Source organism: Saimiri boliviensis, chromosome 2, assembly GCF_048565385.1.
Source record: "Saimiri boliviensis isolate mSaiBol1 chromosome 2, mSaiBol1.pri, whole genome shotgun sequence".
NCBI classification, from domain to species: domain Eukaryota; kingdom Metazoa; phylum Chordata; class Mammalia; order Primates; family Cebidae; genus Saimiri; species Saimiri boliviensis.
Genome location: NC_133450.1, coordinates 160,247,429 through 160,269,613, shown reverse-complemented (window position 1 = coordinate 160,269,613; position 22,185 = coordinate 160,247,429). Strand labels below are relative to the sequence as shown.

General features: G+C 45.2%; 1 protein-coding gene across 1 annotated transcript in view; it reads left to right on the top strand.

Annotated features, from left to right (window-relative positions):
* GLDC (glycine decarboxylase) overlaps window positions 1–22,185 on the top strand; it is a 117,623-nt gene that overhangs the window by 80,161 nt on the left and 15,277 nt on the right. The window contains exons 16-21 of the mRNA XM_003928172.4: window positions 3,173–3,248; window positions 10,865–10,990; window positions 12,930–13,079; window positions 14,336–14,448; window positions 15,735–15,876; window positions 18,231–18,342. Of these exons, the coding sequence (XP_003928221.1) occupies window positions 3,173–3,248; window positions 10,865–10,990; window positions 12,930–13,079; window positions 14,336–14,448; window positions 15,735–15,876; window positions 18,231–18,342 (719 nt within the window). The remainder of the gene's footprint in view (window positions 1–3,172; window positions 3,249–10,864; window positions 10,991–12,929; window positions 13,080–14,335; window positions 14,449–15,734; window positions 15,877–18,230; window positions 18,343–22,185) is intronic.

The following is a 22,185-nucleotide window of genomic DNA, read 5'->3' as shown; positions in this document are numbered from 1 at the left end:
CACTGTCCTAGCCTGCCTCTCGTCCATATATAATAGTTTGCTGATGGTTGTTCAGTCTGAGTTATGTAGATAAGCAATTAATTTTCATAATACTCTTCTACCAACAGGTGGCAGTAACAGTTTGTTTTAATATCCCAGTAGTAATCCTTGTGTCACATTTGAATTTATCATTTGAACTTTTTGAGTTGAAACATAGCTGATTTTATAGATGTTTAAGTCCAAAAAAAAAAAAAAAAGAAAAAGGGCGAGAGAGAAATCCAGGATTTCTGATAAAGTCTTTAGCATGTTGCCTTCTCCTGCACTCCTGGCTTGCAGCCAGTAACCTGCCTCTTCCTTCATTCCTAGTCTACAGCTTGATTGGCCTTCCAAGAAAGTAAGATGAATAGAATTCATGAGAAAAACATAGGAGTAAATATACAGTGCTTTTCTTGAGGTTCTTTACTGTACAGGAAAGGATGACATCCATATTGATTGCTTGGGATGGAGAAATTCAATTTTTAAAATATTTACTAAATATTTATTGCAGAACTACTACATGCAGAGTACTGTTCTATATATTCCCTGTTGGAGAATGTACAGAACTCTGAGAATTAGACCCGACTTTCAGAGGTTATTCTCTAATTGAGATAAGACAGGCACACAAAGTAAATGTGAGATCAGTAATAATTTTCAGTGTGCAGTACATGTATAGGACGGTAATGTCAGATAAGATTGTAAAGTGTTATGAGATTTGGAGGAGGTACAGGATTATTTCTTTAGTCGATCTATCAAATGTTCTTTATGTCAGTGTTTTTGTCACAGAGAATACAATTATAAACAAGGTAGACAAGATTCTTGCCTTCAGGGAAGGCCTCTCTGAGGAAGTGACAAAGAGCTGGACTGGTGGCTTTGGGAAAGGCTTTGCAGAGAGTTGGAGCCAGATGAAAAATAGGCAGGATTTGGGTGAGAAGCATTTGACATCGGTGATGTCACTACTTATCACATCCGCCCTGCGCGATGGTACCCATGTCACAGGCATGTAGGTACAGGGAGACAGAGATGCTAGTGATGTGAGTGGTTTCCTGAAGCACGGCATATTCATTTACTTGTCCTCAAAATAAAAAACCTCAAATAGGCCAGGACTTGTTTTTCAGAAGCCAGGAAAACAGAAGAAGCAGTCTTTGCGTTCTTATTGGAAGAGAGCGGAGACAGCTACAGCTGAGTCAGTGTGGGTGACGTGGAAAGCCAGGTCTCATAAGACAGGCTTGCTTGCTTTCTTCTTTCCTTCTTTTTTTTTTTTTTTTTTTTTCCTTTTTTTGATTTTAGCTAAACTTGCCAGTTCTATCAATCTGACAAGAATTCTGCTGTGAAGGAGAACCAGCATTTGCTCCCACAACTCTCAATCCTTGGAGAGCACAGTGTGCTCAGAGGAACGGCACTGCCTCCAAGAGAAGCCTGTCGCTCCGGGAGACAGGCCGACTCCACACCCAGGCTTTCGTCTGTCACTGTTGGCCATTTGGCATGTCGCGTTCTGACCGCAGTTTCTTCATATGTAAAATGGGGGTGATGGCATGGAGGACATACACATTTTATTTTTCTTCTCACCTATTTTCTGTGGGTCACATTAAAAAAATTTAATTTTATTTTTATTTTCACTTGTTTAAAGTTTAAATTTTTGTTTCTTTTTTTAGTATTTAATTTTTGCCTTCAGCTTCTGCAGACATACACATTTTGCATGGGACTGATACATCTATTACTCATTTCCCTTCCCTTCCTGCATGGGGTGCTGAGAACATTAAATAACAGCTTACGATTGAGTCACCATTGCTCACAGGAATGTTAGTCATTGCATTTGCCCTGAGGGTGGTGCCTTCCAAGACCCTTGAGATGAGGATGGCCAGCCCCTAGCAGCCATCTGCATGTGGGGCCTGGGAGAGCAGACCCTGAGACTGCCAGCAGTGGTGTCACATTAAAAGTCCATCATCCTTTTGGGGCTGATCGGGCCCTTGATTTGATATTTGGTGGTATTAAGAAGTCAGAAAGAGTGACAATCGGTTTTCATGCTCATGTATAGGTGTGCCTTCCTTGAACCTTGTTAAGATATTGGTATATTACCCATTTAAAGGAGGAAAGAAAAGGGGGAAAAAAGGAAAAAATGGAAAGTCATTGTTCTAGGTGTGACAACTGTGTTTGCAGTTTTTTTTAATTTATGTTTTGAGACAGGATCTCACTCTGTCACCCACGTTGGAATGCGGTGGTGCCATCTTGGCTTACTGCAGTTTCCACTTCCCAGATGCAAGTGATCCTCCCACATCAGCCTCCCCAGTAGCTGGGACTACAGATGTGTGCTACCGCACCAGGCTAATGTTTTGTACTTTTAGTAGAGACATTGTTCTACCATGTTGCCCAGGGTGGTCTCAAACTCTTGAGCTCTCATGATCTGCCCACATTTGCACCCGGCCTCTACACACACACACACACACACACACACACACACACACACACGTAGAAGATGGGCATACAACACTGATATTTATTTATTTACTTATTTTAGAGACAGGGTTTCACCATGTTTGCCAAGCTGGTTTTGAACTCCTGACCTCAGGTGATCCACCCACCTCGGGCTCTCAAAGTGCTGGGATTACAGGAGTGAGCCACCATGCCCGGCCTGTAGTTTTATTTTTAAAAACAATACTTACCTTTGAAGGCTGCATATTGACATTTGAACAGATGCTAGGATGTTTGAAGTTTGCTTCAAAATATATAGTTCAGCATGAAAGTGGTTAGTGAGGAATATAATTGGAACAAGAGTGACCATAAACCGAATCGTTACAGCTGGCTGATACACACATGGTGGTTCCTTTTGTTCTTCTCTGTATTTTGGTATAGTTTTGAAGTTTTTCATAATGACAAAAGGCTATTTTCAGTGAGTGATCCTGAACAAGGGTAGAAAGCCCCATCTTTGGGTAGAAGTAGCTGAGCTGTAGTGCACAAATTGGACTGCTGCTTTGATTGTTTTGATTGTTCAAGACCTTTGGCTCCGGCAGAGCTCCCCAGTGAGCTCCTCTCAGTGTCTGGACAGTGACCATGTGTCATGCGCTAGTGAACTCCTGGCCAGGGCCTAATGAATACTGAATAAGCAAAAGAAAGCCAGAAGACCTAACCATGATCCTTTTCTTCTTGTCTTTGCAAGTGGAGCCCAGGGGGAATATGCTGGACTGGCCACTATCCGAGCCTACTTAGACCAGAAAGGAGAGGGGCACAGAACGGTGAGTGTGGCAGGAGGTGACACTTTCTCACCATGGGGGGCACAGAGGTCCTAGCTCTCAGGGTCTCTTCGGTTGGACACTCCCTCCAAGTCTTCTTGGAAGCAGATGAGGGAACATATAGTCAAGAAACAAATTTCTGTGAACTAGCCATTATGATCCTTGCTTCCAAGACATCCCGCTTGACCATTTTGAGGGAAAACATTCAGAGATAAAAGACTTTTGCTTAAACCCAGAATGCAAACGTCAGCCAGTTGGCTGTGGAACTGCTCTCTAGGGAGCTGAGGGAGGAAGAGGGCAGGAATGTTGCCATTGCAAGCATCCTCTTCTTGGCTCAGCCCCGGCCCTGGGCCTGGATGAGGGGCAGAGACCATGCTTAAATTCTTACGTAACCCCTATTTTGCTGAAACCCAGTGCTGGCCATACATATGCTAAAAAAATATTTTTGAATAAATAAATTCTCTGTTAGATGATTCTCAACTTCAAGCACCAAAAAAGGCATAAAGCAGAGTTCACGGTCTTGCTTCATTGCTTTGGATGTGAGAATCTGGTCTCCAGGATCCCAATCACCTCTTGGGGACCACTGTGGGGACCAGCAGGTACTAATGGGCACCACCTGCCCCCAGGGGCAGTGCCTGAAGCAGTGACCTAACTCAGACCTCAGCTTGTGGCAGAGGTGGCCTGTGTTTCTGGTTCCTTCAATCTGATGGCCAGTGCTATGCTAGAGTTTCCACTGAGCTGTAGAGTGGGTGCCCTTAGTGGGAGCGTCGGCTAGGAACCGGGAGCAGGACAAAAGTATCTGCTTGTCCTAGAGAGTTGGAGACAAAGGGTGTAGGGTGGTGCTGGCTGCCTAAGTGGGGTGGAGTGGTAGTGGCCTAATCTTAGTCCATCTCTGGTTTTATTACCACTGGAAGGTTACTTATGGCCAGTTGCCTGGAATTTGCAATAAAGAATGTTGAAACTGTTTCACTTCCCTTTCATAAAGGGGAAAAGAAAGAACTTCTCTTTCTCTCCTTCCCTTGCATAGCTCATCCTGATTCCACAGGTGTGTCTTTCCAGGCTTTCATCCTGGTTGGGGAATACATTTTTTTTTTTTTGGGGGGGCGGAGTTTCGCTCTTGTTACCCAGGCTGGAGTGCAATGGCGCGATCTCAGCTCACCGCAACCTCCGCCTCCTGGGTTCAGGCAATTCTCCTGCCTCAGCCTCCTGAGTAGCTGGGATTACAGGCACGCGCCACCATGCCCAGCTAATTTTTTGTATTTTCAGTAGAGACGGGGTTTCACCATGTTGACCAGGATGGTCTCGATCTGTTGACCTCGTGATCCACCCGCCTCGGCCTCCCAAAGTGCTGGGATTACAGGCTTGAGCCACCGCGCCCGGCCTCATTTTTTTTTTTTTTTTAAATAGCTCACTGCGGCCTTGAACTCCTGGGCTCAAGGGAGCCTCCCAAAGTGCTAGAGAGGCCAGGATTACAGGCATGACTGTCCTCACCTGGCCCTAGAATTCATGTCTAATTGAAAAACAGTCGATTTGTGAATTGAATAAATGATTAAACCCTGGTCATGGTCAAGGAGTGCTTGCCAGTCCAGAGAGAAGTGAAATGGTCAACCAGACAGGCATAGACCCTGAAATTCCCGCCCCCCCCCCCCCCCCCCCGCCAAGTTTATTCATTTGTGGTTTTGAACTCTCAACTTTCTAAGGAATGATTAGTTTAGAACTATAATTGCGGCCAGGCACGGTGGCTCAAGCCTGTAATCCCAGCACTTTGGGAGGCCGAGGCGGGTGGATCACGAGGTCGAGAGATCGAGACCATCCTGGTCAACGTGGTGAAACCCCGTCTCTACTAAAAATACAAAAAAAAATTAGCTGGGCATGGTGGCGCGTGCCTGTAGTCCCAGCTACTCAGGAGGCTGAGGCAGGAGAATTGCTTGAACCCAGGAGGCGGAGGTTGCGGTGAGCCGAGATCGCGCCATTGCACTCCAGCCTGGGTAACAAGAGCGACACTCTCTCTCAAAAAAAAAAAAAAAGAACTATAATTGCTCTTGGGACCTGAGAGTCTTGGTACTTTCACAGAATCAGAAAGGAAACCTTGGAGTTCCAAGTGTCCAACCAGTGAAACAATGCCAGATGCTCCCTTTCCTATTTTTCTTTCATGGCTTCCATGTGCTGAGGTCACCCCTGGACCTCCTCATCATTAGCGTCTTTCAGCACGAGGTGCCCAGGAGTTTGGGGATGGTGGAAAGGGAGCAGCCTGGCCCACGTGACATCTCCACCCCATTCCTCCACTGCTGAGTGGAGAGGCTGCAGAGAGCGGTGTTTGGAGAAGGCAGATGACTAGCTAATGGCAAAGGACCCGCTAAAATCCAGATTCTTCCCACGCACTGATGCTTCTCACCCCTCAACATTTCCCAAATTCCCTAGTCTCACACCAGGAAGTAGAGGTCAATGTCCAGGAACTAGAGACCTAACTGGAAAGACAAAGGAGAAAGAATGAGAGGCCTTGGGGTTTGGCCTGGGTGGGGTGACTCACAGATTCTTTCTGGCTCCTGTTCTCTCCCTTTGTGTTTTCTGGTCCTCCTTCTCTTCTCCACCCGCTGTTTGTGATGTTTCTCCTGATCCTGTTGCCCAAACTGCCATCACTGAAGTGTCACGAGAGGCCATTTCATACTGTAGGAGGGAGAGGGGCTGGATGCTGCACTTCAGGGAGAGTGGGAGAGGGAGAGTCACAGAAGTCTCCCTCCCTCTAGCCACTGAGCTGTTAGAAAATACAAAGCTCATAAGCCTGGAAATGTTGGCATCCTTCTGAATCAAAAATTGTAATTAGCTCAGGCGTGGTGGCTCATGCCTATGCATATTCCCAGCACTTTGGAAGGCTGAGGTAGGCAGATTGCCTGAGGTCAGGAGTTCAAGATCAGCCTGGCCAACATGATCAGATGGCCAACATCTCCAACATGGTGAAACCCTGTCTCTACTAAAAATTCAAAAATTAGCCAGGCATGGTGGTGCTTGCCTATAATCCCAGCTACTTGGGAGGCTGAGGCAGAAGAATTGCTTGAACCCAGGAGGCAGAGGTTGCAGTGAGCTGAAATCGTGTGACTGGACTCCAGCTTGGGCAAGACAGCAAGACTCTCAAAAAAAAATTCTTTTAATTAAAGCCAAGTTTTTTAGCTAGAGAAAAAATGACTTATTATTCACTAATCAGGGAAGATTTTTTCACATCAGTACTGTCTAAGGCAGCTGCTTCCACACAATAAATTCTAATGGAATCCAGCAAAATATATCCTTCTTTTTTGAAAGGGAGTGTGGGGAAATCATGTGCTACAGAAGTGCCTGGATTCCTGATGGGTTTCTTCTTTCAAGCTGCTTTTTGAAGTTACTTTCACATTTTCTCTGAGGTTAAATTTCAGAGGTTTCTAAAATGGAATGCCCAGCTTCTTGATTTATGAGTTTAATTTGGGAGAATAGAAATGTATTTAACAAACATTTACATGGCAATTACCATGTGCCAGGCCTGGCCTTTAACGCTTTTCAATTAATATTTCAATTTGTTAGGCAAATACTAACTTAATCAGCAGATCACCGGATTACCATATCTTGTGAAAAAATAAAAACTCTGAAGAAAAACAAGTTTGCTGTTCATAGTCTGAGTTTCCTATACGAAGGGAAAACATTGACCAAAGGAAAAAAGTTATGCATATATGTAAATCACCAAAGAAAGCTCAAAACCGGTATGGGAATATTTTTTTTCTTCCCAACTGCCTGAGACCGAGTAGTGGCCTACTTTTTAGATTTTACCAGTGGTAAGATGTCAATTTCCCTTGCACAGGAAAAGTCCTCAATCCTCACTCATTCAACAAGTTAGAGTATGACCTATGCCTGTTCTATGCCATGCGGCACCCTGGGGAGTTTAGAAAACATAGCACCCCCCTACATGGGCATCAATGCACCAAAAGCTGAATTTGCTTTGGATAAACCAAAGCTTCAAATCTGTGTCCTATTACTTCCATATCCCTCACAACAATACAATTTTTTTGTTTTTTTCCAAGACAGAGTCTCTCTCTGTCATCTAGGCTGGAGTGCAGTGGCATGATGTCGGCTCACTGCAACCTCTGCCTCCTGGGTTCAAATGATTCTCCTGCCTCAGCCTCCCGAGTAGCTGGGACTATAGGCATGTATCATGACACCTGGCTAATTTTTGTATTTTTAGTAGAGACGGGGTTTCACCATGTTGGCCAGGCTGTCTTGAACTCCTGGCCTCAAGTGAACCACCCGCTTTAGCCTCCCAAAGTGCTGGGATTACAGGTGTGAACCACCATGCCCAGCCAGCACTATAACTTTAAACTGAGAAAAAAATTAACATCATAAAGTCCGCCAAATCCTCATAGAATACCAGAAATGTCTGACAGCAACATATAAGGCCTTGACAAAGCCACTGAGACTTCTTTTTCCATCACTCTTTGTACCAGGATGTGTATTAGTTTCCTATGGCTGCTGTGATAAATCACTACATGCCTAGTGGCCTAAAACAACACACATTAATTTTCTTATAGTTGTGAAGGCCAGGAGTTAGAAATTGGTTTCATTGGGCTAAAATGAAAGTGTTGGTAGGGCTGTTCCTTCTGGGGGAGACAGGATAATCCGTTTGCTTGCCTTTGCTGGCGTCTGCAGGCCCTGTGTGCCTTGGCTCCAGCTTCCTGCTTCAGTCAGCACATTTCCTGCTCTCTCTGTGGTCCCATCTCCCTCTGCTTCCCTCTGACGAGGACACATAAGAATACATTTAGGGCCCAACCCCAAATCCAGAATAATCTTTCCATCTCAAGATCTTTCCTTACATGAATGCCATCTGCAAGTCCCCCTTGCCATATAAGGGAACACCCCCAGGTTCTGAGGTTAGGACAGGGATGTCTTTGGGAGCCCATTATTCAGTGTACCAAAGGGTGGTTGATATTTTTACATGTTTGTGTTTCAACAGAACTCGCCTGGTATGAATTCTTAATTTTGGCTTTCTATGAATATTTTATATTCATTTTTGATACTCACTTTTCTCCTTCTTACCAATATTCTGCCCTGAAGGGATCCTTTCATCCAGTGATCCTTTTGTAGACTCACAATACCTTGTGAGAGAGGACAGTGCTTCCCGCTTGAGTCCTGAGAAATTAAAGAAAAAAAAATCACTACAGAAGGGAAGCATTCAAACAAGAAAAAGGATTTGAGGTCAGCACAACATAGCCAGTATGAGACCAACAGCCATTCCAAAGGGGTACCAAGCTTCTGACAGCAGAAGAGTGCAGAGTAGTCCATGTTGGCCTCTGGCTAACGTTCTCTTTTTGTACATGTGTATTTTTCTTAAGCAGACTCATTTGCTGTTTTTGAGGAAAGAGCTGGAAGCTAAGGTTTAACTTCATAGCCTATTTTTTTTTTTTTTTTTTTTTTTTTGAGACAGAGTTTCGCTCTTGTTACCCAGGCTGGAGTGTAATGGTGCGATCTCAGCTCACCGCAACCTCTGCCTCCTGGGCTCAGACAATTCTCCTGTCTCAGCCTCCTAAGTAGCTGGGATGACAGGCATGTGCCACCATGCCCAGCTAGTTTTTTGTATTTTTAGTAGAGACGGGGTTTCACCATGTTGACCAGGATGGTCTCGATCTCTTGACCTCGTGATCCACCCACCTCGGCCTCCCAAAGTGCTGGGATTACAGGCTTGAGCCACCGTGCCCGGCCCATAGCCTATTTTTAATAATGCTCATCCCTTTCTCTTCAAAGGGGTTGCAATATGGGCTATGGGATAAAATATAGGATTATTTTCAGGGTAATCATGGCTTCTCCTTGATGCTTTTTGTTGGGGAAAACCTTGTGACTGACTTTCCTATTGAGACACTTCATCAGCTCTACAAGAGCATGTGTCTTGGCCTGTGTCCACATGGTTGTTTGGAGAAAATGGAGGATGATTTGAGTCTGAGAATTCTAGCATTGCACCTACTGTCCAGCTTCCATAAAAATTCAGTGCAGCTGTAAACTCTAACTTAGGCTCACTCTTGAGACACTTTCCTTGACTTCCTTAACCTGAAGCTACACCCCCTTCTTCATGTTGGTGCTGCTCCTCTGGACTCTAGACAGTCATTCATAGGCCACCGTTGTCAGCGGGTGAGTTGTGTGAACCCAGGGCAGGAGTTGATCATTTTTATTTACTTATTTTTGAGACAGAGTCTCACTCTGTTGCCCAGGTTGGAGTGCAATGGCTCAATTTTGGCTCACTGCAACCTCTGCCTCCTGGGTTCAAGCGATTCTCCTGCCTCAGCTTCCTGAGTAGCTGGGACTACAGGCATGTGCCACCATGCCTGGTTAATTTTTGTATTTTTAGTAGAGACATGATTTCGCCACGTTGGGCAGGCTGGTCTTGAACTCCTGACCTCAGGTGAGGTTGCCTGTCTCAAGCCTGCCAAAGTGCTGGGATTCCAGTCATGAGCCACCACGCCCTGCCAGTTTGAATTTTTTTTTTTTTAGATGGAATTTTACTCTCGTTGCCCAGGTCGGAGTGCAATGGCACTATCTCGGCTCACTGCAACCTCCGCAGGTTCTCCTGCCTCAGCCTCCCTAGTAACTGGGATTACAGACACCTGCCATCACACCCAGCTATCTTTTGTATTTTTAGTAGAGACAGGGTTTCACCATATTTTCCAGGCTAGTGTCCAACACCTGACCTCAAGCAATCCATTCACTTCAGCCTCCCAAAGTGCTGGGATTATAGAACGTGAGCCACCACACCCGGCTGGGTTGATCATTTTTTTTTTTTTTTTTTGAGACGGAGTTTCGCTCTTGTTACCCAGGCTGGAGTGCAATGGCGCGATCTCGGCTCACCGCAACCTCCGCCTCCTGGGTTCAGGCAATTCTCCTGCCTCAGCCTCCTGAGTAGCTGGGATTACAGGCACGGGCCACCATGCCCAGCTAATTTTTTTTTTGTATTTTTAGTAGAGACGGGGTTTCACAATGTTGACCAGGATGGTCTCGATCTCTTGACCTCGTGATCCGCCCACCTCGGCCTCCCAAAGTGCTGGGATTACAGGCGTGAGCCACCGCGCCTGGCCCCGGGTTGATCATTTTTAATGCTTAGTTTATGGTTCTTATAGTAACTAATAATTTATTACAGAGTAAGCATCCAATAAATATTTATATAATTGGTATATTGGTACTGGGAGGCCTTGGAATTATGTCTATCATTATCATCTGTCCTGGATAAGCCAAGCAGAGCACTGAGGCTGTGATGTAGGAACAGAGTTCTTGGGTTTAACTTCCAATCTCATGTTTTCTGAGGTGTTTTCTATGCATCCTAACCGACACAAGGTTAGAATCAGCTCAGGCCTATTTTTAGTGTGCTGGGATAAGGGAAGATTGTATTGATTTTCTGAGCATCTTTAGACAACAGTATTCAACTGGAAACTCTTGGACATTGTTTTGCAATGACAAATAATTAAATTGTAGCAGATTTTAAAGCACTAGTGTTCAGCTTAAATAAAAACAGGTGATGTCTAATTTGTGCCATAACCATGTTGCAGGTCTTTTCTCTCATTATTCATAGTCAGATGATGATTTTCCTCGTACTTTCCTTCCTTTCTATTCCTCAGGTTTGCCTCATTCCGAAATCAGCACATGGGACCAACCCAGCAAGTGCCCACATGGCAGGCATGAAGATTCAGCCTGTGGAGGTGGATAAATACGGGAATATCGATGCAGCTCACCTCAAGGCCATGGTACTTGTCTTCCCCTTAGCAGATGGGAGAGCCTGGGGTGGGGAGCAGTGGTGGGGATCAGGGATTTGATGGATTATGTAAACGTCTTCTCTTGCATTCTAATGAAAAGTCTGCAGTTCTTCCTTTGACCAGAGTCTACTCTACCCCTCCCATTACCAACAGGGAGAAATCCCCGTTCTCTAATTCCAGCTTGTGTAAGAAACTGAATGAATTATTCATGGTGGTCAAGAGTACTCCTTGCAGGACCTGTCTCTTTCTTTCTGCACAATCTTCCCTCTCCTTCTCCCCTTCCCCACTTGATAATCAAAACGGCAGTCATACTTGCACTGAATCTTTCTGTCAGGAATTGTAACACAAATGACAACTTTGCAAATATCCATGACTGTGTCAGCCCCAGAGTGCTGCATTCCAGGCAGCATGCAGCTTGGGTTCCACCAGCCCCCACTCTCAACCTCCCAACCTCCAGGCAGAGGTTGCTTAGCAACTGTATCTGCTTCCCACCAGCGGACTGGAGGCTGCATCTTAAGAGGGAAGGAAATGAGTAGAATAGCAATGTGATTTTGATGGTGGCGTTATTAGGCATGGAGACTGGGAACGCCATGCAATTGCCTTCCAAAGGAAGCTGAAAATCCAGAATGCTGCACCTCTCTTCCATCTCCCCCTACCCTTCCATTGCCCCACAAAGTCTTCCAACAAGTGTGCCAGGCCAGTAGTTGAAATTATTAAGTCCCTCCATTATAGTAATATATAGCACATGACTCCCCTGGCCACCCCCATGCTTGCTCTGATATGCTGGCCAGGAAAACAAACAGGGGCACGACTTTTATATACGCTTGCCTTCCGTAAAAAGAAAGAATGAAGGAAACTTTTATTTAAGCAGAAACTCTCCTTGTGGGAATTGTTTTTTTTTTTTTTTTTTTTTTTTCTCAATTCCTGTTCTTTATCTTTTTAATTACAATAGTTGTACATAGTCATAGGGTACATAGTGATGTTTCAAGACATAAAATGTATAGTGATGAGATCAGGGCAATCAGCATGTCCATCATCTCAAGCATGTCTCCTTTCTTTGTGTTGAGGGAACGTTCAATATCTTCCTTCTAACTATTTGAAATTATGTATTGTTATAGATAGTGACCCTGAGGTGGTATAGAACTCTAGAACTTACTCCTCCTATCTAGCTGTAATTTGGGAATTCTAACTTCAACAGAAGGCAAGTGAAAGGAATGGATATGAGAAGATGAGCAGAGAGATTCACTGTGAGAATGGTGTGCCTAGAGCCACGAACATCTGAAATCATTATTGAGATGACTTGAACCAGGGAAAACCACCTCAGAGAGCTGGGCCCAAAATACCCAGAAGTCTTGTGAATAGTTCCTTTAGTCTGGGCCATAGAGACCTAGCCTAAAAGGATCTTATTATTTCTTTTCTTTTTCTTTTTCTTTTTTTTTTGTTGCTGCTGTTGTTGTTTTGTTTGTTTTTTGAGATGAGGCCTTGCTCTTTTGCCCAGGCTGGAGTGCGGTGGTGCAATCTTGGCTCACTGCAACCTCCCCGGTTCAAGCAATTCTCCCTGCCTCAGCTTCCTGAGTAGATGGGATTATAGGCACCCATGATCAAGCCCAGCTAACTTTGTGTTTTTATTAGAGATGGGGTTTCACCATGTTGGCCAGGCTGGTCTCAAACTCCTGGCCTCTCAAAATGATGGGATTATGGGCGTGAGCCACCACACCTAACCAGGATCTTATTATTTCTTTGGAATGATTTGTGAAAGGAGTAATGGCTGTGGATCTTTTATTGCTGTGATTGTACTTTGAGACAGTTCCAGTAATGCAAAGACTAAGACTTCATCTTTCTTTATTCTTTAAAATAAAACGCGAGTGTTTGGCCAAGAAAGAAACATATCCTCCCTCCATGTCCCTCTCTACCGCTTTTGCTCTCACAGGTGGATAAGCACAAGGAGAACCTAGCAGCCATCATGATTACGTACCCATCCACCAATGGGGTGTTTGAAGAGAATATCAGCGATGTGTGTGACCTCATTCATCAGCATGGAGGACAGGTCTTCCTCGACGGGGCAAATATGAATGCTCAGGTGGGTACTGGAGAGAGCTGCCCTTAGTTCCCACCGAGAAAATGGATAAGTTAAAAGTTTTTTTTCTCTGACTTCCTGAGAGGTTCCCTGCCTGAGGGAACGCAGACCCACGACCTGACCAGTGGTGGCTATTGATCTCTCATGGCCATGGAAAGCCACTTATCCTCACTGCAACCTCTGACTCCCCGGCTCAAGCAATTCTCCTGCCTCAGCCTCCCGAGTAGCTGGGACAACAGGCGTGCACCACCACACCTGGCTAATTTTTTTTTTTTTTGTATTTTGGTAGAGACAGGGTTTCACTGTGTTGCCCAGGCTGGTCTTGAACTCCTGAGCTCAGGCAATCTGCCCGCCTCAGCCTCCCAAAGTGCTAGAATTGTAGGCATGAGCCACTATGCCCGGCCTCTTTTTTATCCTACTATTTTAGACTCTTTCTTTGCTTCTGATTCCTTTCACAAGTGTAGTCCGGGGATTGTCTATTGCTTCTGTAGCATAAATGAATTGTGTCTTTGGCCACCATCAAAATTAGTCCTAACATGCAAGTGGTGGGAAGGCTACTGGGATATTGTGCCTGGTATCTGGATCATCTCAGGAAAGCTGCCAGCCTTGCTTTCCCTCTCTCAGTTCAGCCTCCTCTCTGGTGCCCCTATAGCCCCTACCATCATTGTATCCAAAGGGACCATTCAGTCCATCATACCAGAGGTGACTGTGCAGCGGGAGGTAGCACTGCTCAGGGAAGAGATGTCTATTTCAATAGCACGGAGGTTCTGCCCTTTTCTTTTTTATTTTTTTTAATTTTTTTAATTTTTTTTTTTTTTTAAGAGATGGGGTTTCACCATATTGGCCAGGCTGACCTCGAACTCCTGACCTCGTGATCCGCCTGCCTCAGCCTCCCAAAGTGTTGGGATTACAGGCATGAGCTACCATGCTCAGCCTTGCCCTTTCTTGTGTTAGAGACACTTCTCTGTCATGGTGTGGATAGTTAGGAAGAGACTGTGTATTTGGATCCATATTTTTAAATCTAAATTGGGCTAAATGGTCAGTTGCTATTTCCATAGCAACCACAAGCACTCTGCCTATAGGATGCCAGGTTTCGACTGCAGAACTGGGCTTGTCTAGAGGACACTGCTGTGAACACCATGGATGTGGCTCTGCCTGCTTCTCTGAGGGAAGGCAGCACCATCCAGCCACAGCCTTCACGCTGGAGGGTGCTTCCAAGCTCTTGACTTTTTGGCCTTTGGCCCTTGCCTTTGTGGTAGGTGGGAATCTGTCGCCCTGGAGACTTTGGGTCTGATGTCTCACACCTAAATCTTCACAAGACCTTCTGCATTCCCCACGGAGGAGGTGGTCCTGGCATGGGGCCCATCGGAGTGTGAGTTCTGGGCTGCTGGTTTCAGAATGGCTTCGGAGATGGAATGGAGTGGCCCCAGATACGCTACTCATCCCATCAGAGTCCTCATGTGTTGAGGATACCCTTGTTAGTGTAGTGCACTTGTAGGGGCTGGGGGAAGAGCAGCAACATGTGTGCTTTTAGGGGACATCCAAAGAAAAGCGTAACTAGATTTTATTAACCACAACATCTGGCCTCATTGAGACAGAGCAGGTTTATTAACAGAATAATGAATAGAGAACTTTACCTAAGCATATGTGTTGGAACCGGAATATCAGCACTAGAAAGTGTCTTTCATACTTTTGGATTTCCAAGCAGTTTTTTTCTTTTCTTTTTTAAAATCAGCTAATGGCTCCATTGAAAGTGAATTACATATAAGGTGTTGAGATAAGTAACAGATAAGTAAAGAAGAAACAAACCTTATTACTAGAAACAACTGGATGAAGCAGGAGTAGGACTGAAGGAATATTTCTTAGCTGTTGATATCTTTTTACACTGAAACCAGTTCATCTTGGGAAAATGACGATGAGAGCAGCTGTTTCCTGAGCTGCTTGAGTATTCCAAAAATATGCAAAGAAGCCAGTTTTCAGAGTTTCTGGAAGCTTGGCCTTCTTACTTTTTTCTTCTTTTCTTTCTGTCTTGTCTTTTTTTTTTTCTTTTTTCTTTCTTTCTTTTTTTTTTTTTTTTTGACTACTGTTAAAGTGAGATTCATTTTGATGATTATTTCTAGTAAATGGGTTAGCTCCAGTGCTCAGGGAGGTGGGGAGAATGATGTACATGTCAGCCCATGGGGCATCTTCTCATCAGCCCCTCCTACATTCATCTTGGGAAAGTGTCTAGGGGTGGGGGCCTGGAAGGGAGAGGGAAATGGGGCTGGGAGGGGGGAGGGAGGGGCACGGAACTCCATTGTTTCATGACTGTCTTCCTCTACCAAGTCCTCCACCACAGTTCTTGGGTGAGTCCTGGGACACTGATGGCTGGTGGACCTCCAGCAGAGGAGGGAGGGAGGGAAACAGAGGAGGGAGGGAGGGGAGGGAGGAGGGAAGGAAGGGAAGGAGAGGGAGCGAGCGAGGGAGGGAGGAAGGAGGGAAGGGAAGGGAAGAAAGGATTGCTTCCTGAACATCTGCCTCCCAGCAGGTGGAGGGTCCCTTGTGATGTCAGAGCTCCTCTGCTAAGATCAGGGCTTCCTAGGAAGGCCCAGAACCTTCCCATTAGATTAAACTGAATCTTTTTACATTTTCTGAATTTCCACTTAAAAAAATATATAGGAAGAAGCATCTTGCCCCATTTTTGCCCAATCATCCCATCATTTCACTAAAGCTGAATGAGGATGCCTGTCCTGTGGGAACCATCAGCGCCGCCCCATGGGGCTCCAGTTCCATCTTGCCCATTTCCTGGGCTTATATCAAGGTGAGGCCTTGTACACGTGGGTGGGGACGTCAGGTATGGGTGGGGGCTGGAGACTGCAGACTTCCTTCTTGGCTTAAAAACAAAGAAATTTATCATCTGAGATGTGGTTCAAAGAATACTGCTGATGACCTGGGTGGAAGAAACCTTCCTAAAGAGATGAGCTAGAAATAATTTCATCTCTCCTTCATTACACTACTTCCTTTGGGTTTCTGGAGTGGGTCTAACATCAGAGAAACTGAAGCGCCAGATATATTTTTCCAGACACAGCTAAGTTCGATGAGTCATGGATGTTCTGGCTGCGTCCTTTGGTTTCCTGCAGGATTTATATAGCCCCATCTGAGTGAAAAGCAGTGCATGTACTAATTACTTCACTTTGCTGAGATCCTGGGATGAATTTTAGGAGTACATCTCACTTTGCTGTATATTTCTTGGGGGGCCTTGGAAGATAAGATGAAAAGTAGCGGAAATTTGCTTCTCTGGTGGTTTCCCAGAGTTCTGCGGCCTTTAGGACTTGTGGCACTGTTCTCTTTGTGTAATTAGACTTTGTCAGAGAACAGGCTTCCTTCCTTTGTCTTACTCCAAAAAACACCAGGGCGAGAGCTGATTTTCTACAGTTCTTGTTCAGACTGGCCTGCCCACCTCCTGGACCGACAAGACTGAATAGGAACATTTGTTCGGCCGCTAATTAGAGCAGTCTCCCCAAACCAGTGCCCCGCTTTAAAGGAAGGGGGACTCCCACTGAAACAAAACCCCCAAAACACAGCTATGCAAATCATGCCAGAGGACTCTCTGGAGCTGGTTGTTTATTTCTGGAACAGGGTGGCATTTATGATTCTTCACAAAAAGTTTCTTGGAAGCCAGAACAATCCTGTACCACAGAGACTAACACTTGCTTTTCAAAATGAGACTCAAGTTGTTTTGCAAACAACACAAGCAGTCGGAATAAAGGTCTGCCTCTTTGTAAGCAGAATCAAATTCCCACTTCCCTTTTGATCTCTGGGTTCTGTAAATCTTGGTTATTTGTATGAACATATTTGGGTTGGAGATGATTTCCCACATATAGAAAATAAATGCCCCAAGTTTGGTTTGGCTGCATGCCTGGAACACCAGCCGGTGCCTCAGTTTTAAAACTAAATAAATAAAGTAGGGTTTAAGCTACCCCTCTGACCTTGGACCTTCTCTTATTTCAGGCTGTTGTGACTTATCCCCTGGACTCTAGCATTAGCTGCCTCTCTCCCTGCTGCAATTCCGCAGGACTGCTAGACTCACCCTAGGCACCCACAAACCTCTCCTGGCTTCCTGTTGCTTTACCTGGTTCTCAATAGCCTGCACGAAATCCTTAGGGGATTCCTTCAGAATGCACATGCTTAGGCCTCATTCCATGGAGAACCAGATTGAACATATGTAGGGTTGGACTTGAGCCATCTGTATTTTGAAAATACCCGCCATGAGTCATAGGTTGAGAACTCATAGTGGCTGGCTGGCTGACGTCAAAGTCCTTCCTAGCGAAGGTTTGGGCTTAAAAATGGAGTCACAATTCACCTTGGCCTACATCTGCTCCCAGATGACAGTCATGTGCCCTCCCCTTCCACGCCTTCATTTCTGCCATTCTTCTCACCTGGCGTGCCTTCCCCTTTCTCTTTCCCTATCTAAATTCTATTTCTAAGTTGCTAGCCAAGTTCTTTCTGTCTCTTAATCTAGGAACCCTTCTTTGACCAGCCTGGAGCAATGTGCGCCCTTTTTACTTTGGACCACCTTAGTGATATCGAAGTACTCCTATTGTTTTATTTGGTGCTCTCTCTTTACATTAGTTATGTGTTTAATACATATGCCGACTCCATCACATGTGAGGTACTCTGGGAAGAAAGTAGCCCATCGGAATTGGTGCAGTCTTGATTTGAAAGCTCTCTGCTAGTGATGATGTATATCCCTTATGATTGCAGGGACTGATTAACTACCCGGACAAGACTGATCAGTTCGTAAACATAAGCGGCCTTGACTAGGGACAATGGGAAACCATACAAAATTGCTTCAATGGGGAGATACTGGCCAAAATCCCATGGGATTCCTGGCAATTATCAAGACCCCTCAAATGCATAGTAAACAAACAAACCCAAAACACAATACTATAATAGAAAACGTAAAACTACTGTTAAAAGAAAAAACCAAAAATGTATTACAGGCTTAGAGGGATCTGACAGATGTCCTTGTTGGAATTTTCCACTCCTCTCTTCTCGAGTCAGGGTGGGCTGCCTTCCTTTGTGAGTGGAATTTACCTGGGGGTGTCTTTGGTTGATGTCTAGACCTTTGGGTTTGCCCTTTCAATGGCTAATGGCTTTTTCCCTCTGTTGCAGATGATGGGAGGCAAGGGGCTTAAACAAGCCACGGAAACTGCAATATTAAATGCCAACTACATGGCCAAGCGATTAGAAAAACACTACAGAATTCTTTTCAGGGGTGCAAGAGGCAAGTATCAACTTTAATACTCTTTTCTGGGCCAAACCAAGTTTGACCTAGATGTGTTTTTCTGACATGGGTAAGAGTCTTCTGTTTCTTAGAACATAAAAAGTGTCGTGTTCTTGGAAATAAGTCTGCTTTATTTTTATTTTTTTATTTTTGAGATGGAGTCTTGCTCTGTTGCCCAGGCTGGAGTGCAATGGCACGATCTTGGCTCATTACAACCTCTGCCTCCTGGGTTCAAGTGATTCTCAAGTGATTTTCCTGCCTCAGCCTCCCGAGTAGCTGTGACTATTGGCATGCATCACCACACCCATCTAATTCTTTAGCAGAGACAGGGTTTTACCATATTGGCCAGGCTGGTCTCGAACTTCCGACCTCAGATGATCCACCAACCTCAGCCTCCCAAAGTGCTGGGATTACAGGCATGAGCCATCACACCCAGCCATAACTCCACGTCAGTTAAGAGTTTAGGGGTATTACTATATGCAAGGCTCTCCTAGTCTCTTAATCTATACAGCCCAGGTCAGTAGAGTCCACAACACTGAAATGTGCACATAAATACCATGAGCTAAGTATTTACAAAGTGCTATGTCTATGCATTGAAAGAGTAGAGTAACTCGGACGGGGTAGAGGCAGGGTGGAATGGTTGAGAGCACCTTATTTTTGGAGCCATTTGAGATGGGCCTGGAAGGCACGTAGCAGATGAGAGCCTGCATAAGCAGAGACACAGGAGCAAAGCGGAGGAAGGGAAGCTGTCTGGGCGTCTGGAGCGTAGGATGGGATTAGGGAGAGGGAGCAAATGACGACGAGGCTGGAAAGGTAGCATGGGGCCTCGAAGGTCCTAGCAGGCTCTGGACTTCACTCTTGATCCGGACAATAGCCATTAAAGGTTTTTGAGCAGGGGAGTGTCAGGATTCATGAAGAGACTGTTAGAATCATTAAGGCAGTGGCAAGGGGTAAACATGCTTAGAGGTAGCATGGGGCTGGGGTGGTGACTCACAACTGCAGTCCTGGGATCACACCTGTGATTTCAGGTTAGCTTCTAGGGCTTACGATAGAGGGAATCGTAGGCAGGGGAACAAATCACCCTGGAAGTGATGAGAGGGAACTAAAAACCAAGCAGCCGTTTATATACTTGGCTGTGGGTTCAGAACATGATAGCTGAGTCTTGGAAGTGTTGAGGCCCCAGGAAAGAGTATTGAAGGTGAGAAGCCAGAACAAAACGCCTCAAGCAGATGGCTACATTAAGAGGGAGGCAGAAGTCGGGTGCCTGGTGAGGGCACTCCACACCTGAGGCAGCTTTAGAACCCTGGCAGCCCCTGGCACAGTGCCTCCCGTCAACACCCTCTGCTTGGCCCTCTGGCTGCCCTGTGGGTCCGACACCCCCCTGCAGCCCCTCTCCGGAGTCAGCCAGTCCTTCCTCTTGCCCCCACCCCCACCCCATCCCTGAGCAGTTGCTTTCCCACTCTGTATTGTCTGGCTATGCCCATCCAGGGTCCAGGAGAAGGGTGGAGGCTGTGCCTGCTTTGTTTCTCTGGCAGTCAACAGACAAATGCATGGGATGTCGAATAATAAGGAGAGACACTGTAAAGGGCAGGTAGCTGATTTAACTTTACTTTAACCTTACTTAAGTTTATTTATTTAGATTTTTTTCCACCTTTACTGAGGTATGATTGACATCTGATTTTAAATTATGAGTCTTAATAGGAACCTTTGTCTATAGCAGTTAGGAAGCCTTTGGTAGCCTTTGAAAGTACTTTGGGGACAGTGGTGAGGCAGACGCTGGATAGAAATGGGCTGAGACGGGACAGAGGTTGGGAAGGAGAGGGAAGGATTCACGTTTGAGGGGACTTTGGTAGTGAAGGAGGAGGGTGCTGCTTCAGTAGGATGTGGTTATATTTTCTTTTTAACTATGAAAGTATGATTTTAAGCTACCAGAGAACAGGCTGCGAGAAGGGAGAGTGAAGATACCTTAGAGAGAAAAAATAGATGCAGGAACAGAGTCACTCTGGAAGGGAAAGGCTGAAACTGAGAACCAGGTACAAGTCCTTGCTATGGGCCCAGAGTGGGAGCAGGACAGAGACCAGGACCTGGAGCTTGAATCAGAGAGACAGACGTCAGGAAGCAGCCCACTCGTCCGCACCTGGGCAACAGCCATGAGGCCCGTACGGGATCTTGGCTTCTCTGGCCCAGGTGGAATGTACCTCTATAGCTGTGAGCTTTAATTTATGGCTGATCTCACCTTATAAATCTGTATTCAAAGTGGTAGTTCCACACTTTGAAAAAGAACAGGACCAAATAACCAGAAGTGCTGGTTAAGAATGCTCCCCAGAGAGCAGAAAAGACAGTTGTGGGCAACATGTCTCTAAGCTAGACACGAAAATGCTTCTGAAGTGGGTACTAAAGACGCGACAGGAGCTACTAACTGATTCAAATACAGTTTAGCTCCTGCTCTGTGAAATGCATCCTGCTTATGTATTGGCTTTAAGGAATAGCTTCAATATTTATTTTGTCTGATTATATAATGTACATATGCTCAGCATGGAAATTTTGGAAAATGAAGCATGACAAAGAAAACATAAATAAGCCATGGTTCCATCAGTCAGTTCTAGCCATTAGTAATATTTTCTATATTTCTTCTTCTTTTTCTTTTGTACAATTGATCATATTTTACAGATAGTTTTGTTAGTTGGTCATCCAGGCTGAAGTGTAGTGGTGCCATCGTAGCTCACTGCAATCTCAAGCTCCTAGGCTCTCCTAACAGATCCTCCCAAGTAGTTGGGACCACAGGCACAGACGGCCATACCTCGCTAATTTATTTAGATTTTATTTTTTTGTAGAGACGGGGTCTTGTTCTATTGCCCAAGTTGATGTTGAACTCCTCTGCTGAGTGATCCTCCCACCTCGGCCTCTCAAAGGGCTGGGATTATAGGCATCAGCCACTCCACCCGGCCTATAAATACAGTTTTTAGCCTGTTTTTAAAGTGTATATTATGAACATTTTCCCATGTCACTAAATATTCTTTGAAAGTGGCAGTGTCGAAGGCCGGGCGCGGTGGCTCACGCCTGTAATCCCAGCACTTTGGGAGGCCGAGGTGGGTGGATCATGAGGTCAAGAGATTGAGACCATCCTGGTCAACATGGTGAAACCCCGTCTCTACTAAAAATACAAAAAATTAGCTGGGCATGGTGGCACGTGCCTGTAATCCCAGCTACTCAGGAGGCTGAGGCAGGAGAATTGCTTGAACCCAGGAGGCGGAGGTTGCGGTGAGCCGAGATCGCACCATTGCACTCCAGCCTGGGTAACAAGAGTGAAACTCTGTCCCAAAAAAAGAAATAATAATAATGGGTAACTGTGTTTGCCCATCTGTTCTCTCTACCGTAGCTTCACTCTCCTTCACAGCCGACTCTGATTTCGCAGCTTAAGATATAGTTGTTTCCAAATTAAAAATATATATAACTGCATCCTATTGGTTTTTTCTTTAATTGCTTATTTGTTCATATTTTAAACTTCTTAACATTTAATTTTATTTAGTAGTGGCTGGGTGCAGTAGTTCACACCTGTAATCCAAGCACTTTGGGAGGCTGAGGTGGGTGGTCTAAAAGTATGGCACATACAATTATATATAGTACCTAATACTTAATAATGATAAAGACTGTGCTGCTGGTTTATGCATTTACTATATAATGCTTTTTAATATTATTTTATTTATTTATTTTTGAGACAGAGTCTTGCTTTGTCACCCAGGCTGGAGTGCAGTGGCGCAATCTCGGCTCACTACAACCTCCGCCTCCCAGGTTCAAGCAATTCTCCTGCCTCGGCTTCCTGAGTAGCTACAACTACAGGCA